The sequence below is a fragment of the Podarcis cretensis genome, assembly GCF_951804945.1.
Source record: "Podarcis cretensis genome assembly, chromosome: 4".
Taxonomy (NCBI): Eukaryota; Metazoa; Chordata; class Lepidosauria; order Squamata; family Lacertidae; genus Podarcis; species Podarcis cretensis.
The window spans coordinates 7932308-7949649 of record NC_137173.1 but is presented as its reverse complement, the minus strand read 5'-3'; the positions used below and the strand labels follow the sequence as shown (position 1 = coordinate 7949649).

Below are 17342 nucleotides of genomic sequence, written 5' to 3'. Positions count from 1 at the left end.
GGCTCTCTGAGCAAGCAGAACTAATTCCCGAGTTCTTTAGATCCAGGCTGCAGAATACTCAATGTGCACCAATTCAACATTAAGCGATGCATCACGTTCCACACTGGCTCAATTCAGACATTAACACCAAGCACTAACCATAGGTTTAGGACCCAAATCATGGCCTGAGCTTTCAAATGCACACTATCCAAAAGTGACTTGGAGGGGTTTACCCGCTTTCACCAACGATCTTCTCAGCACCAACAATGGCCTGTAAAATCCAACTATGATTTCCAGTGCTGGTTTATGGATGACCATAAACCAAACTATCAAGTCAAACATCATACTCTGACTTCAGTAACACATACAGGCACGGTCTGATATATGAACTGACCCATTTTCTCTACTCATCATCTAGGGGGTTTGTAACTTGACAGTGTTTAAACATAGTTACAGCTTTATTTGGCTGGTATTACACAATAAGGAAGCATTGAAATATTTCTGAATCTTCCAAACTCTTAAAACACAGCATGAACTTAAGTGCAAAGCAATAACGCTCTTATATTATTCCAGCATTGTATCATATAACAGAATCTGTAACACAGAGGGGGAAATACAAATTATTTGACTAAATTTTATCTGCCATTACCTTCATAATATTTACTAAGTCTGTCTGATAGTAGCGATCTTGGTGTGCATTCGCGGCTGCTAAAGTGAGAAGGTAGTCATTCCTCGCATGAGTAGCTTTGGAATTACACTCAGACCGTCGTGCTTTTAACTATATCAATAAAACAAAATTAGTTGGTAAACAAACGATGAGCAATGATTAATACATGAAAGTTTAACATTGTGAAGCAGTAAGAGAATGAAGTTTAACAGCCCAGTATATCTTTCCAATGATACCTGCTGCAATTCTTTATGGACTAGAATAGGTATCTAATTAGATACACAATTTTGAAATAAAATAAGCAGGGTACAAATATATAATACTTGTCATTTATGCGTATTGAGGGCTCGAAACACTTTGTGTATGTTCTTTTACTAACAACCCCACAGAGCAGATCATTATCCCCACAATATAAACGAAAGGCTAAGCTTGTGACATAGTGGGTTACTTAATGTCACCGGTGGAGATTTTAACTTGGGGACAACGATGCATCACATTACCCCTAAATGGCTCTAGTAAGGAACATAAATAATATATTTTATGAAGGTTGCTTAAGTACTGCATAACAACAAGAAGAATTGCCTGCCACTCCTATAATCTGAGATGGAATCTGAGTCTTTGCCCTTTTGCCTTCTGCAAATTGTGTATTACAGAATGTTCTCAGTGCAAAAAAAAACATTGTCCTGCCATAAGCAGGCTAACTGGGCTGGCAAAGTAGCTACAGGAGACACTTTGCTGTACACAATGAGGTAAGCAAAACAAGACCATATTAAATATAATCAGGTAAACAGGCTAACTGGCCAAAGCCAAGAGCTCTGCTAAAACCCTGCTTGTTAAACCCAGCAGGTGGGACGGGTTTGGCACTGGGCAGTATTTCCTCCTCTGGGAAGAGGTCAGAGTTGCACTTGTGGCAGAGATGGAAAAAGTTCTCACAGATTATAGACATCTTGATGCTGATGAGAAATGCTTAAGAACTTCAAATTCCTGGGTTGTTCTTAATGGATTCTAATGTACTGTTACACCTGCAACTAGAAAACAAGCCTGCCCTGGTCACAGTTTGGCCAGTTTAATGAGGCTCTGCTTTAGGGATATTTCTAGCTCACCCTCTAGACCCAATATATCCCTAGAATTATAATGTGCAACACTCACCTTTACACTTGCTTTCTGTAAGCTTATCCTTGACTGAAAAAGACTAAGTTTAGACCTGTGAACGAAAGTAAGATAATCGATCAGCAGATGTCTAGAACAGGCATTACATTTAGAAAGCAGCTCATTTGAAGATGCTTATCTTCCCCAATATGGATGTAACATAGACACAGCACTGGAGAAAATGGAGACAACTCTTTCCTAGCGACTGGATTCGATTCTAAAGGTGACCAGCAGAGTGCCTGTTTACAGGCTTGAATTACATCACTAATATTCAAGCAGGATGCATTACATAAAGCTATTTTAAACACATTTAGAGGCAGGAACTGTAGACACGTCGTTACATACTTGGCCTCAATATCGGCCTTTTCACGGACAGCATGAGCCATCTGCTCTGTTTCGAAGTACTTCTTCTTGCCCTTAGCTAAATCTTTGACCGTCTCTTGCAATTCGGCCTGGATTCTGGTCAGCTGGTCCACACACTGAACAAAAAAGAACACACAAAAGAGGAAAAACTATTATTGCTATCATCATCAAAGTAGAACAGTCGCTACTACTGTATCCCTAATTCAAAACAACAACAACAAAACCTTCCATTCTGAACATATTGACACAGAGTATTTGTATTCTGTACATGCTGCTACAAGCTGACATTGTCTACTATGGGAACAATGCAGACTGTAACCACAGCCAGTGCAAACTGTTATACTTGGGAAGATGACGCAGGCAAAAAGGTTTAACAGATGCTCAGCACATAGCAAGTAATTGCACTGCCAACATAGCAAGTAATTGCACTTACTCCATGGGAGCGTGGCCATAGGATGCTGTAATGGCCACTGGGATAAATGGTTTTTTAAAGAGCACTGAAGAGAAGGTGTTCTACTGATCACCGCCAGCTATAATAGCCAGAAATACAACTCCATTTTCAGGGACCCCACACACGGGGGGATGAGTTTCTCCATCAAACATTATTTGAGATCATCCCTGGAGCACCAGGTAGGGCACCATCTGTGGAGATGGACCATTGGTTTACCTTGGATTCCTGTGTATGTGTGACTAGGTTACCTTGACTCTCAGTAAGTTCAAAGAATGGCTCTTACTCCAGAACATAAATCTTCCCAAGGCAAATTCTCATATAAGAGTTATTTTTGTGACGTGCTGATTTTTGAGTGTTGCAGATGCTACATGGCATGTGTCAGGGAACTCCTGTCGGAGCCAGAGGGAGAGAGAGGGCTCCAGAGGGATTCCGGAGAGCGTCCCGGGATGGGGAGAAGCAGCCCATCTTCTGGGGAAGGAAATCAGCGTAGCACCAGTGAAGAAGGGGGGGCAGATGGGGGAATTGGCGAGGCGGTCCCATGACTCCTCGCCAGGGACCAGCGGGGAGAGCACGGGTCCTCCGCTGCCCACACCCTCCTTGCGCAGAAGGCTTCCGCGCAGGGAGAGTAGGCGGAGACTCAGCGTCAAAGAGCTTCTTTGCTGGAAGAAGTTCAAGAAACGCCCACTGACGGATTCTGCCAGCGATTGAGACAGCCACGGGCGAGTGGCTGTCCGGACGGAAAAGGTTCACTCAGGCAACCCAGCCAGGTGTGGTGCTGGTTTACACACGGAGCAACCCCTAGAACCATTACAGCATGCAATGAGTGTGTTATAGACAGCAGCTCTCCCTGCATAACACACACACACACACACACACACACACACACACACAAATAAATGTGCGCTTAAGTCACGTTTGGAACTCCAAGAGAGGCATTCAGCTACCATTTGCAGTCTCTCCAGATCTATGACAATGGTCTCCAAATTTTCATTGATCTTTCTTGGAAAAATTACAACACCGATTTTGCAGAATGCAAGCGAAGCAACGAATAGATGCCATTTCTTGTGACCTCACCGTTGCGGATACAGGGAACAAGCACAATAATTAATTTCGGATCTGCTATTTATATGAGAATGTCTTTTGATAAATCGGAAGAGGAGGAGGGCCTAGGAGAGCTGTCTACCAGCTTCGGCTGATGTTCCAGTTACAGTCTTTGCCGGACAAGGACGGCAATATTAGCCTTGAGATTGACTACTGCAATGTGTTCTCTGGGGAGTTTTGCTTCAGGGTAGTCCAGAAACTGCAGGGAATGCAGAACTCAGCGGATAGGTTACTACATGGTGCAGCCTACCAGAAGCTTGTCCTCATACAACCACACTGGCTGCCAGAATATTACCAGGCCAGGTTGAAGCACAAGGTGCTAATTGCTAGAGGCCTACTTATCTGAGGAAGCACCTTGTCCTGTACCCTTGAGATCTACGCATCAAACCGTCCTGGTTGTTCTGGCACCTGCATGTGAACATCCTGTGGCCTCTTTGCTGTGACACTCAGCCTTTGGCATTCCTTCCCCCCTGAAGCATGACAAGCGCCCATCTTAACTGTGTTCTGACATCTGTTACAGACTGTAATGGTTCTAGGGGGTTGCTCGTGTGTAAGTTGTCGCCACACCTGGCTGGGTTGCCTGGTTGAACCCTTTCTGTCTGGACAGCCCTTCACTTCGTGGCTGAGAGCCAGTGTGGTGTAGTGGTTAAGAGCGGTAGATTCGTAATCTGGGGAACCGGGTTCGCGTCTCCGCTCCTCCACATGCAGCTGCTGGGTGACCTTGGGCCAGTCACACTTCTCTGAAGTCTCTCAGCCCCACTCACCTCACAGAGTGCTTGTTGTGGGGGAGGAAGGGAAAGGAGAATGTTAGCCGCTTTGAGACTCCTTCGGGTAGTGATAAAGCGGGATATCAAATCCAAACTCTTCTTCTGTCTCAATCGCTGGCAGCATCCGTCAGTGGGCGTTTCTTGATCTTCTTCCAGCAAAGAAGTTCTTTGACGCCCAGTCTCCTCCTACTCTCCCTGCGCGGAAGTCTTCTGCGCAGGGAGGGTGTGGGCAGCGGAGGACCCGTGCTCTCCCCACTGGTCTCCGGCGAGGAGTCCTGGAGCCTTTTCTCCGATTCCCCCATCTGCCCCCCTCCTCCACTGGTGCTACGCTGATTTCCTTCCCCAGCAGATGGGCTGCCTCTCTCCCTACTGGGACCCTCTCCGCCATCCCTCTGGAGCCTTTCCTCCGCCTCTGGCTCCGATGGCAGTTCCCTGACACAGACCTATCTTTCTGTTTTTAGATTTCTCTACTGCGCTCGTTTCTCTACTGTGATGTTCCTTGTTGTTGTTTTAATATACACTATTTTAATACCTTCTGTAAACCATCCTGGAATTTGACAGTTAAGGGCAGCATGTAAATATTTTAAACCAACCAACATAAAGAAAGGAGTGGGTAGGGTGAGTCGGGATACAAAAACCTTTGGTTAAGGCAACTCATACTTCTATACTGATGCACACAGGGCTTAAAACGGACACATGTAAATTAAGTGCTGCATTCTTTAAGAAGCTGCTGCACTGCTGCACAAGTACACCCAAGATTTAGGACTAAAAAGTCCCGACAATAACGGATTGGCATAACAAGCTACAAGAATTTGCTGAAATGGCGCAGTTGACAAACAGCCTGAGAGGCAATTCAAAACAAAAATTTATGGAAAAGTGGGATAAATATAAGATATACATTCAAAAATACAGTAAAGGTTCACTATCTATGCTAGCATTCAATTGACGTTGGAGAGAGACTGAGTTGAGAAATAAGACCAAGGGTACATATTGATAAAGGAATGTATTAGATAAAATGTAAAGAAATGTACCATAATAAGAGTACAGTCATTTGTAAAAAAGGAATATACAACGGGATAGACAGGAAGTCCAAAGTGTTGGTGCATATATGATTTTTGGAATAGTTTTTTGTCTTTGTGTTTTTTCTTTAGGTATATAAACTTTGTAAATAAACTTTGTATACATGCTGAAAATTATATTATAATAAGCCTTGTAATGTAATATGATAATGTTTACTGATGTAACATAAGAATGTTAATAAATAAATAAAACTAAAAAAAGAGAAAAAAATAGGACTAAAACACACAATACACACAAATGCTTTTGAACAAAACCCAGGCAAGCTGCTTATTTGGGAGGATGTGACTTGAACTGAAACAAAGAGGGATGATAAGCTTCTCTCAGTTGCTGCTTTTCAACTGCATTTACACACACATGCACAAGTTCAGGACATGATTATTCTTCCACACATGCATCTACAACCGAGCAGAGGCGAGAAGCAGCTTCAGGGGTGATTTGAAGGAGAAAAGCAGGGATTGGAGGAAGAATTAAATAGTCTTCTCCTGTCCCCTCTCCACTGCCCTTTCCCCAAAGCTGTTTTACCCTGTGAGATGCAGTTAAATTAGCGACACATGGTTTTGAACTACCGTATTTTCCGGCGTATAAGACGACTGGGCGTATAAGACAACCTCCAACTTTTCCAGTTAAAATATAGAGTTTGGGATATACTCGTCGTATAAGACTACCCCTCTTCCAACACACAGCAAATATATATATATATATATATATTTTAAAAAAGTCTCCAGTCCGGCTCGGAAATCCACTCCACTTCCCAGTGGCCGGGGGTGCGCTTAATGCTGTTGTTGGTTCCCTGCCTTTGTTGTGAGCCTTTCCTTTTCGTTTACTCGGGGGCTGCTTGGGCCACGTGTCTAGCTGCTGGGGCAACGCGAGGCTGCCATTTTGGACCACGTTGTCTACTACCGGGAGCAGTTAGGGTCATTCTGTTGCTGGTGATTGGGGAGGCACCTGGGGCCAATTTTCAAGCGTATTTCTGCTTCATCTAGAGAGCTTGGTGTCCTCTGATTTAATTTACTCTCGTTTTGTCCTTTGGTGGGGAGTTGCTGCTGTAGCCGGCGTATAAGACGACCCCCGACTTTTGAGAAGATTTTCCTGGGTTAAAAAGTAGTCTTATATGCCAGAAAATACATTAAGTTCTATCCTAACACTGACCTGCAACCCATTTACCCAATGCAAAATTAATTGCCACGATGTCACATTAAAACCAGCTGAAGATTAGCATCTAAACTGATGAATTGGTACTTTTCACACACTGGACATGTTTCAGGTACACATACATGAAATATATTGCTACAAAGCTAGGAGACTGACCCTTCAGCTACTGAATCATTTCTCAAAAAAAGAGGAAAAGGAAAGGGGGGGGAAGGAAAAGTAACATTTGCCTCCTTTAATCAGAATAGCCCCCTTTGTGTATTAAGGCACAAGGTTGCCTCTGTACTGATTTTTCTGGCCAGCTGCCTGGGATGCCTTTACAGGATGTGGCTGAATCATCTCGATTTCCGCTACACCCTTAGATCCTTCAATAATTCCTCAAACATTTTAAAAAGGTACCACACCTTAAATTCAAAGCCTACCCCAGACTAACTGGGAAAAGTTCAAAGCTACCTCCAAAGATGCTTATTTTTCATAGAGTTTTTTGCAGCGGCACGGGATGTATTTGATTTCATTGAGAAAGCAAGCTGCGATGCCTGTTCTCCCCCAGCTATTTCAGCTAAAGTACAAGGCACATGATGGTACTTTGTTGCTTCAGAAAAAAGAAACTCAGTTTTAACTTCAACAGAAAGCATCTGTGTACATCATCTCAAGAGCGGTAGAGCGGTAGAGTTGAGACAAGCCTCAAGGTCATCTGGCTCAATCGCTAAGCCCCTTTGCCTCAGATGAAACACACTTAACAAAATAACCTTAGTGGGGGGGGGTACATCTCCCCCTCACTCCTCTCTCTTCAAATCTGCACCCTGGAACACAAACGTTTGAAACATCGGACGAACTGTTAGGAAAATACCTTCTTCAGCTGCTGTTCTTTAAAACACTTGACTGCCCTGGCAGGTTCAGAAATTAGGTTCTTGTAATTTTCACAGATATTGAGTCTGGATTGAGCCACTTGCACTGTGCCTTCAAGAAACGATTTCCACACTGGATACATGCTCCTAAAATACAAAAACAAAAAAGGAGAGAGAGAGAGAGAAGGTTGGTATCACTTGCGCCAATTAATGGGCTGTTGGAACCATCAAAGACCTGCTGTGATAAGCTTGCTAGGCAGTTTTAGGACAAATCGCTCATCTTCATGCTGCCGAAATCCTGTCTTTGGTGAGGTGTCTTACTCGAGTCTGTGAAATCAGTTTCAGTTATTGAGGCCTGACAATTGGGATAAAGCGACTCTGGCTGTCCATCCCACTGCTTGCCCTCTTGACCCCTTGCCCTTCCTGGCTTATCCGTGAAAGGGTGGGGGAGGAATGAGCAGGTGGATCCAGGGGGTAGTTGGCATATTCTTGCATGAGGGTGTGGTGTGCAGCACTTTGAAGGAGACACTGGTGCCCTTGGAACCATCTCTGCCCATGAGATCCAGGAGCTTCAAAGAGTGCCCATCACCAGCTTCAGCTGCAGCATCAACTGTGCCTTTTCCTGGACAAATACGAGAGAGACAAATATATCTATTTTTACATGCCCTCTACTGTATCTACATCTTATTTGCCTTTTCCCCTGTACTAAAAAGCTGCAACCTTTCCTTACAGGGAAGTTGTTTCAACCCCACGATAATTCTGATATTTTACAGGGAAAAGTGTTCTCTCCACTCTTGAGGTTGCAAAGCACAGCACTCGCTCTCCTCTCTATTTAAATCTCCCTTTGTGTAGAGATTTTCAAAAGGGTTCATAGAATCATAGAGTTGAAAGAGACCACAAGGGCCATAGAGTCCAACCCCCTGCCAAGCAGGAAACACCACCAGAGCACTCCTGACATATGGTTGTCAAGCTTCTGCTTAAAGACCTCCAAAGAAGGAGACTCCACACACTCCTTGGCAGCAAATTCCACTGTCGAACAGCTCTTACTGTCAGGAAGTTCTTCCTAATGTTTAGGTCGAATCTTCTTTCTTGTAGTTTGGAACCATTGCTCCGTGTCCGCTTCTCTGGAGCAGCAGAAAACAACCTTTCTCCCTCCTCTATGTGACATCGTTTTATATATTTGAACATGGCTATCATATCACCCCTTAACCTCCTCTTCTCCAGGCTAAACATGCCCAGCTCCCTTAGCCGTTCTTCATAAAGCATCGTTTCCAGGCCTTTGACCATTTTGGTTGCCCTCCTCTGGACACGTTCCAGTTTGTCAGTGTCCTTCTTGAACTGTGGTGCCCAGAACTGGACACAGTACTCCAGGTGAGGGGTGACCAGAGCAGAATACAGTGGCACTATTACTTCCCTTGAACTAGATGCAATACTCCTATTGATGCAGCCCAGAATTGCATTGGCTTTTTTAGCTGCCGCGTCACACTGTTGGCTCATGTCAAGTTTGTGGTCAACCAAGACTCCTAGATCCTTTTCACATGTACTGCTCTCAAGCCAGGTGTCACCCATCTTGTATTTGTGCCTCTCATTTTTTTTTGCCCAAGTGCAATACTTTACATTTCTCCCTGTTAAAATTCATCTTGTTTGTTTTGGCCCAGTTCTCTAATCTGTCAAGGTCGTTTTGAAGTGTGATCCTGTCCTCTGTTACATGACAAATCTGAAGAATCATGAACTGTGCAGGCTGTTTATGTTAGCCAGATTTAATATGTTTCCCTCGATGATAGTAAGAGGAAGATATTTAGCTCTCCCAGAAGCAGAGCATCTCTGCAAATGTGGTAGGCAGGAACCTGATACCTTGGAGCATATTTTCTTTTCTTGTGATTTTGGCATTTATGCCAGAAGACAATTGTTAGAGGCCTTACAACTTAACAGGCTCGGCTGTATGCCGCCAACAGTTCGGGACCTGCTCTCGGACAGGAATGATCAAATTACTTTAATAGTGGCTAAATTTTTGCTGTCTATGTGGAAAGACTGGGCCATTATAGAGAGATTTAGTGGTTCTTGATTGGTTGGTGATGTAGTAGTGTTATTCTGTATTATTTATGCAAGTTGTTATGCTAAATTCGTATTTTCCACAATTTGTATATGGTGTTTGTTTTATAATGTGTGGTTTGCTATGCCTAATAAAGGATTGATTGATTGATTGATTGATTGATTGACTGATAATTCTGATTGCTCTTTTCTGAACCTCTCTCAGCTCTGCAATATAGTTTTTAACATATGGCAGCCAGAACCGAACATAGCAGATTCATTTAAGTATGAGCAAGTTAGAGGGATATTATATTTGAACATTATATTGGAGACTTCCAAGCTTTACAGTAATATTCATCATATGCTGTCCTAGTTCCTTAAGTAACCACTGCACACCTGGGCCAGGTAATATAGGAGCGTCTCCACCCGCATTGTTCTGCCTGTCCGAGCACAATTCAAAGTGTTGATGCTGACCTTTAAAGCCCTAAACGGCCTCGGTCCAGTATACCTGAAGGAGCGTCTCCACCGCCATCATTCTGCCCGGACGCTGAGGTCCAGCGCCGAGGGCCTTCTGGCGGTTCCCTCCCTGCGAGAAGCAAAGCTACAGGGAACCAGGCAGAGGGCCTTCTCGGTAGTGGCGCCCGCCCTGTGGAACACCCTCCCATCAGATGTCAAAGCGATAAACAACTACCTGACATTCAGAAGACATCTGAAGGCAGGCCTGTTCAGGGAAGTTTTTAATGTGTGACATTTTAGTGTATTTTTGGTCTCTGGAAGCCGCCCGGAGTGGCTGGGGAAACCCAGCCAGATGGGCGGGGTACAAATAAATTATTATTATTATTATTATTTAGCATTATGTGAAAAACTCTTGATCCACTTAGGAGAACATCCACTTTTCTGCAAGTTGCTTCCATGGAGGAAGTTCATGAGAGATGGAGTGATAAGGATAGAAAGGTGAAAAAGAATAATGGAGCGTTTCATTCAAGCTGCTCTTTCACATCCACCATCCCAAAAGCTTTACTGGTCGACATCTATTTCTTTTCTTTTCTTTTCTTTTCTTTTCTTTTCTTTTCTTTTCTTTTCTTTTCTTTTCTTTCTTGAAGTCGCATTGTTTATTTGGGAACTGGACACATATAGCACAAAAGCATATGCAAATTTGCTCATACTTATTTTTTATACTGCCATGCATCTGAGGATCACAGGACAGTTTACAATATAAAAACACAAAAATACAGTGGTACCTCGGGCTGAGAACTTAAATCATTCTGGAGGTCCGTTCTTAACCTGAAAGTGTTCTTAACCTGAAGCACCACTTTAGCTAATGGGGCCTCCTGCTGCCACCGCGCCGCCGGAGCATGATTTCTGTTCTCATCCTGAAGCAAAGTTCTTAACCCGAGGTACTATTTCTGGGTTAGCGGAGTCTGTGACCTGAAGCGTCTGTAACCTGAAGTGTCTGTAACCCAAGGCACCACTGTACATAACATAGTAACCAACAAAACAATACCCTCCTAATTTAAAAGGCCACGAACTGTTAAATTAGCCAAAGGCCTAGGAGAATGTTTTTGCCTGGCACCTAGAGATATATAACAAAGGTGCCTGGGCGGGGGGGAGCATTCCACAAGCAGGAAGCCAACACAGAAAAGGCCTATTCTCGTTTTTGCTGCCCTCTGGACTTCTCCGAGAGCCCTCAAAAAACAGCCTCAGATGATGATTGCAGAGTCCAGGTCGGTTCATATGAGGAGAGGTAGCCCTTGAGGTATTGCAGCCCTGAGCCATTTAAGGCTTTCCGGGCCAAAGCCAGCACTTTGAATTAGGCCCAGAACTTTATGAGCCACGGGAACTTCATAATTTCAATAGCTTCAATTCAAATTTAGCCTCTGACAAAGGGCTCATTCAATGCAGAAAAGGTTTTGATGCAGCAGAGACTTTGGGCTGGGTGTTCATCAGTATGCGGATGATACCCAGCTCTACCTCTCTTTTAAATCAGAACCAGTGAAGGCGGTGAAGGTCCTGTGTGAGTGTCTGGAGGCGGTTGGAGGATGGATGGCGGCTAACAGATTGAGGTTGAATCCTGACAAGACAGAAGTACTGTTTTTGGGGGACAGGAGGCGGGCAGGTGTGGAGGACTCCCTGGTCCTGAATGGGGTAACTGTGCCCCTGAAGGACCAGGTGCGCAGCCTGGGAGTCATTTTGCACTCACAGCTGTCCATGGAGGCACAGGTCAAATCTGTGTCCAGGGCAGCTGTTTACCAGCTCCATCTGGTACGCAGGCTGAGACCCTACCTGCCTGCGGACTGTCTCGCCAGAGTGGTGCATGCTCTGGTTATCTCCCGCTTGGACTACTGCAATGCACTCTACGTGGGGCTACCTTTGAAGGTGACTCGGAAACTACAACTAATCCAGAATGCGGCAGCTAGACTGGTGACTGGGGGCGGCCGCCGAGACCACATAACACTGGTCTTGAAAGACCTGCATTGGCTCCCAGTACGTTTCCGAGCACAATTCAAAGTGTTGGTGCTGACCTTTAAAGCCCTAAACGGCCTCGGTCCAGTATACCTGAAGGAGCGTCTCCACCGCCATCATTCTGCCCGGACGCTGAGGTCCAGCGCCGAGGGCCTTCTGGCGGTTCCCTCCCTGCGAGAAGCAAAGCTACAGGGAACCAGGCAGAGGGCCTTCTCGGTAGTGGCGCCCGCCCTGTGGAACGCCCTTCCAGCAGATGTCAAAGCGATAAACAACTACCTGACATTCAGAAGACATCTTAAGGCAGCCCTGTTCAGGGAAGTTTTTAACGTGTGATATTTCACTGTATTTTTGGTTTCTATGGAAGCCGCCCAGAGTGGCTGGGGAGGCCCAGCCAGATGGGCGTGGTATAAATAATAAATTATTATTATTATTATTATTTGCTGACACGAGTGGAGATGGGGTGGATGGGTGGGAGAGAAGTTCTTCAATTCCTGCCCCACGCCACAGCTCCTCCCACTATTCTGGAGGGTCACCAAAATCTGGAGCAGTTTTCAGAGGATGCAAGTAGGGGGAAGGGGGAATGAGTGAAAGTTGCCCCTGCTTCCACCAGCAGAGGCATCCTTTGCTCCTGAATTCTGCTCTGGGGATGGCTCCTACCCACAGAAGCCAAGTTGGGATATAAGTCCATATAGAATATCTGTAAGAAAATAAAGAGCATTTGATCTTATGCACAGAATGCCGTCGGCAACGCAAGTGAACTTGCTGAAATTACCTGAAGTCATGTCGATCATCAGCTTTTATTCCAGGCCACTCTTTCTTTAAGTACTGACTAGCCAATTTCTGAATGCCCTGTTTGAGAGAGAGAGAGAGAGAGAGAGAGAGAGAGAATTATTTACAAATGAATTTGGACTCTTGGCATTTCTCCAAAATATTAAATGTGGTTTTTCAGGAGGTGTTGAATTCCCTCTATTTGAATTTCCAACAGGGCCAGCAACCCAAAACAAATCTACACTCTCAAAGAATTGCATAGCATACCCTCATGGATCACAGCAGTGATGGCTACTAAGATGCTTCATGGCTCACATTCACGACAGGAGTTAAATACTGGTAGCATAAAAGCATGTGTTGCTGCATTTGTTTCACAGAAAGCCTATGCCCCAAAGTGGCTTGTGTTTATGCTTGTCACTCCTAAGACTGCTTTTTGCCGTCAATTTCAATGAAGTTGGTAACCTTGCAGAGAGATTTTCCTGAAGAGCATCAGTGGCAATTTTAGCTGTGTATTTAACACTATTTTATTACTACTAGTGTTTAAGAAATGCAACTATTTCAATAAAAATTATATGTAGCATATGTATGTAGGTAAAAGGTAAAGGTAAAGGGACCCCTGACCATTAGGTCCAGTCGTGGCCAACTTGGGGGTTGCGGCGCTCATCTCGCTTTACTGGCCGAGGGAGCCGGCGTACAGCTTCCGGGTCATGTGGCCAGCAGGACTAAGCCGCTTCTGGCGAACCAGAGCAGCGCACGGAAACGCCGTTTACCTTCCCGCTGGAGCGGTACCTATTTATCTACTTGCACTTTGACATGCTTTCGAACTGCTAGGTTGGCAGGAGCAGGGACCGAGCAACGGGAGCTCACCCTGTCACGGGGATTCGAACCGACAACCTTCTGATCGGCAAGCCCTAGGCTCTGTGGTTTAACCCACAGTGCCACCCGCGTCCCTATGTATGTAGGTAGTGTATGGCTATTAGGTAACACAGCCTTTATATAAAGTACTTATGGTTGAAGCAGGAAAAGGTTTCACATATACACTAAAGCCTTGAATGAAGTTAAATTTGGTTGTAGGTTTTAATAATTGGCCTGTAAAAGATTGTATCCATAAATAACACTTCAATAAGTTTTGTGGAGATTCATTTTTGTGGCTTTGGATTTGTGAATGCAGATTTTAAAATTAATTTAATGAGTGATTGTTGACATTTTTCAGTTTACCCAGGAAGGCTGCTTATAATGGAAATTTGAAGTAAATGCTTTACTTCCCCCTTCTTTGACTCTTCAGCGGTGAATATTGCTATCCTGTTTTTTTATGCATGGTTGCTTATTCTGACTTTAAGTTCCTTTAAAAACCAGTTTTGTTTAGTTTTTCTGATGTTATATTAGGCGACTGTTGAAGACCTTCTGTTGAAACGTATTTGACTTACATTAAAATATATTGTACAGGACTGGCCTAATAAGGATTTATTACTGGGTTGTTTGTAAATATAGTATTTATTTTACTGTAATAAGGAATTCTTGATTTTTTATATACATTCCCCTCCACAACTCTGTTTGTGCCATGGTTGTTTGACCCATTTTTTTAGTGGTTTGCGGGAATGCTGTCAAGGAATTGGGAAGATGACATGAAGCCAATACGGTACAACAGAAAGACCAAGGGGCCTAGATGTGGGAGACCCCAGAAAATTACTATCACAACTACTGTGGACATGAACGCAACTGACCAGTCATGATCTCTTGCAATAGAGTTGAAAAGAACATATTGTAATTCTACCAATACCCAGTTAATACTCTGCACTACTGAACCTAGATAAAAATTCTGTCATTCACCCAAATTGTCAAAAGGCCTGCACATTTTTGGGGTTGGTGGGTGGGATCTCACATACGTAGCCATAAATGGCAGCAAAAGCATCTCTTTTCCAGTGAAGACTAATACAGTGGGTTTGTATTTGCAGTAAGCGTATAATATAAGGTCCTCCTTGTTCTGTTCTCAAGGACACTTGCTGCTTCTCCTCTCAAAAGGTCCCCAAGACAAAGACCATCACTGTTTGGCTCCAACTGGGAAATCTACCAATAGTTTAACCTTTGGCACAGTTACATAGAGCATGAGGCTTAGGAGTGCGCTCAGTACTTGCTTGTGGGTCACTTGGCAACCTTTTAATTCAAACAGTCGTGGTTGCAATATTTAAATGAAGGCAAAATCCCATTATTGTACATATGACAATTAGTCCAACTGTAAAGATTCGGGCTAAAAAATCTGGGGTGGGTTTTTTTAAATTCCTACGTAGAAATTAAAAGGTACTGTTGGCTAACCTTTGGACCCCCTAATATTTCAATCTGAGGGTTTGCTCACATAATACAAAATGGAAGGTAATTTTCATAGATATATGACATCCATGATATATTCCTGAGTATGTTAACTGGTCATTTTTAGAATCTTAAATACTTTTTGTCGGACACTGCCCTGCATTTCAAATGCAACATGTAGCTTTAACCCTTTCCTCCTCCTCATGGTCCTGACAAGAATACCCTCCATCCCCACAAATGCTGTGAACATTCTTCAGTCGCACCAGCCTAAGTTATGATCAGAATTTCACACAGGCGTGGTTCGCACGTAACACTAAGCCACCGGTCTATTTAGCCAAAATATGGTGTGGTTTGTTTGAATGTCCAAATCAAGCCCTACAAACTAATTCTGGTTTCTCTTCTGGAAATAAACCATGATGTGAAGCCACTGTTAAGCTTTTGAACCATGGCATGTTCCAACTATGGTTTGGCATTAACGTGAACCTAGCAGCCTCGCGTAACCATGGTGTGCTTGGCCACCTCACTGCAGATGTTGGCAAAACTAAACAAGCTTTGGAGAAACAGTCCATGCCTTGCTTGCTTCCCGGCGATTCCTAGATTGTTGAACAAAGCAAATGAAGAAATTGTATTGGCAGAGTAGCAAGCAGCCACATCGTTTGCATTTAGATACTCACATGAATATATAATTAACAAGAGGAGGCCTGCGAAAAGCCTTTGAAAAATGGAAAGGAAAAATGGAAGGATAAAGAGGATTTTTTTTCATCCTTTAACTCTTTGGTTCCCCCCACCATACTCCCTCTTTAGACCTGACTCCAGGGATAATTTCTGCAGTTGCAGCCTCTCTGCTTGGGCTAGGGCTCTTCCGCAGCTCTTTGGAAGCCATCGTGGGCAAGGAAACCAACTCCTAGGGGCCTAGGGCTCTTGGGCCCCCAATAAAATATTTTAGGGTGCCAGCCGGCCCTCCCCCAGTTGATGGATTGCCCCTTCACTGCATTCACATGCTCCCCAGCTCGTTTCCCTCTCTCACCCTCTCCACCCTGTTTCCGGGCTTGGGAGCAGGGAGTGATGTCCACATAGGCAAATGGACTGTGCGCGCACAAATGATGTGCATGTGTTTTTACTCAGCTTTTTATTTCTTATCTTGCCCCACCTTTTTTTCTTTTCAATGAGCAGGTAAAGGTTTTATAAACTCACAGCAGAAGAAATCATGGTCTCTTCTACACTAGTCATAAGAAAATATATTTGTTCCTCTCTATGCATAGTACTCTGATATTATTCTTAAACTTTCACATAATATACCATTACAAAGGGAAGAGGGAGAGGAAGCTGAAGATCAATGGATCTGTCAAGCAGAAATTTAAGAGTACCAAAGGCCAGCTCCTCTGAAAATATCCTCCTATGCAATTAGTGAGCTCTCCCCTTTCTAGCCTGTGCTTTTATATTCCACCTTTACAGCCTAATAAGGCTAATCTGAGAGAAGATGAGAAAGTAGTGATGAACTTTCCCCACTGTTAAGGAAAAATTATCTGGTCCAGATAATGCATTTTGTTCGACACAACCAAGCCATCTCTGACTGGAATTTAAATTGCAGAATGCTCTGCCCCAGCCTAGCTGAGCTGCTTCAGTGCACTTAGCAATTTTATCACAGGCAGAAGTAACTGCTGCATCAGTTAAGGACTCCATACCCAGGATATTAAAAGGTCATCTTTAAAGTATATTCAGGGATCACTTAACCCCACTGCAGAATAGAAAAGAGCATGGCCATATCGGTTTTTACTGTTGTTCTCCTGTAGCACCAACACCCATATTTTTCTGGTTTTCCTCATTGCATTTGCATGCTCTGGCAAAATGGGAAACAGTCCGAACTATTTAATGTTTCAAATAGTTAAACCTTATCCACGAAAATTTCCCATTCCCCAGAATTAAAGAAAACCTGATACAATTCGAGAGAGAGAATGTGTAAAAGCAACGCTTGCCAACTTTTGGCCAGGCGTCTGCTCTTGTGCCTTTAGCTGAAGTTATTAGTTGATAATAATGCCACTAAAAGATTCACCTGGTGCTTTTCACAGAACAGGCTGCTGTTAAAAGGCACAGAAATAGACCAGGCTGCCTGCTCCAGTCAACTGACAATCTTGAATTATATGGTGGTCAAATTGTTCAAAGAAGTGAGCATCAAGTCAGAGCTATAGTGAACACTCTCAAGGGCAAATGCAAGCCAC

At 43.9% G+C, this 17342-nt stretch overlaps 1 protein-coding gene across 6 annotated transcripts in view; it reads right to left on the bottom strand.

The window, feature by feature from the left end:
• Positions 1–17342, bottom strand: part of FCHSD2 (FCH and double SH3 domains 2) — a 163586-nt gene that overhangs the window by 74798 nt on the left and 71446 nt on the right. For all 6 annotated transcript variants that reach the window (XM_079973645.1, XM_079973643.1, XM_079973644.1 and 3 more), the window contains exons 4-8: positions 12821–12897; positions 7557–7701; positions 2141–2274; positions 1796–1850; positions 629–757 (exon numbers count right to left, since the gene is read on the bottom strand). In XM_079973645.1, the coding sequence (XP_079829771.1) occupies positions 629–757; positions 1796–1850; positions 2141–2274; positions 7557–7701; positions 12821–12897 (540 nt within the window). The remainder of the gene's footprint in view (positions 1–628; positions 758–1795; positions 1851–2140; positions 2275–7556; positions 7702–12820; positions 12898–17342) is intronic.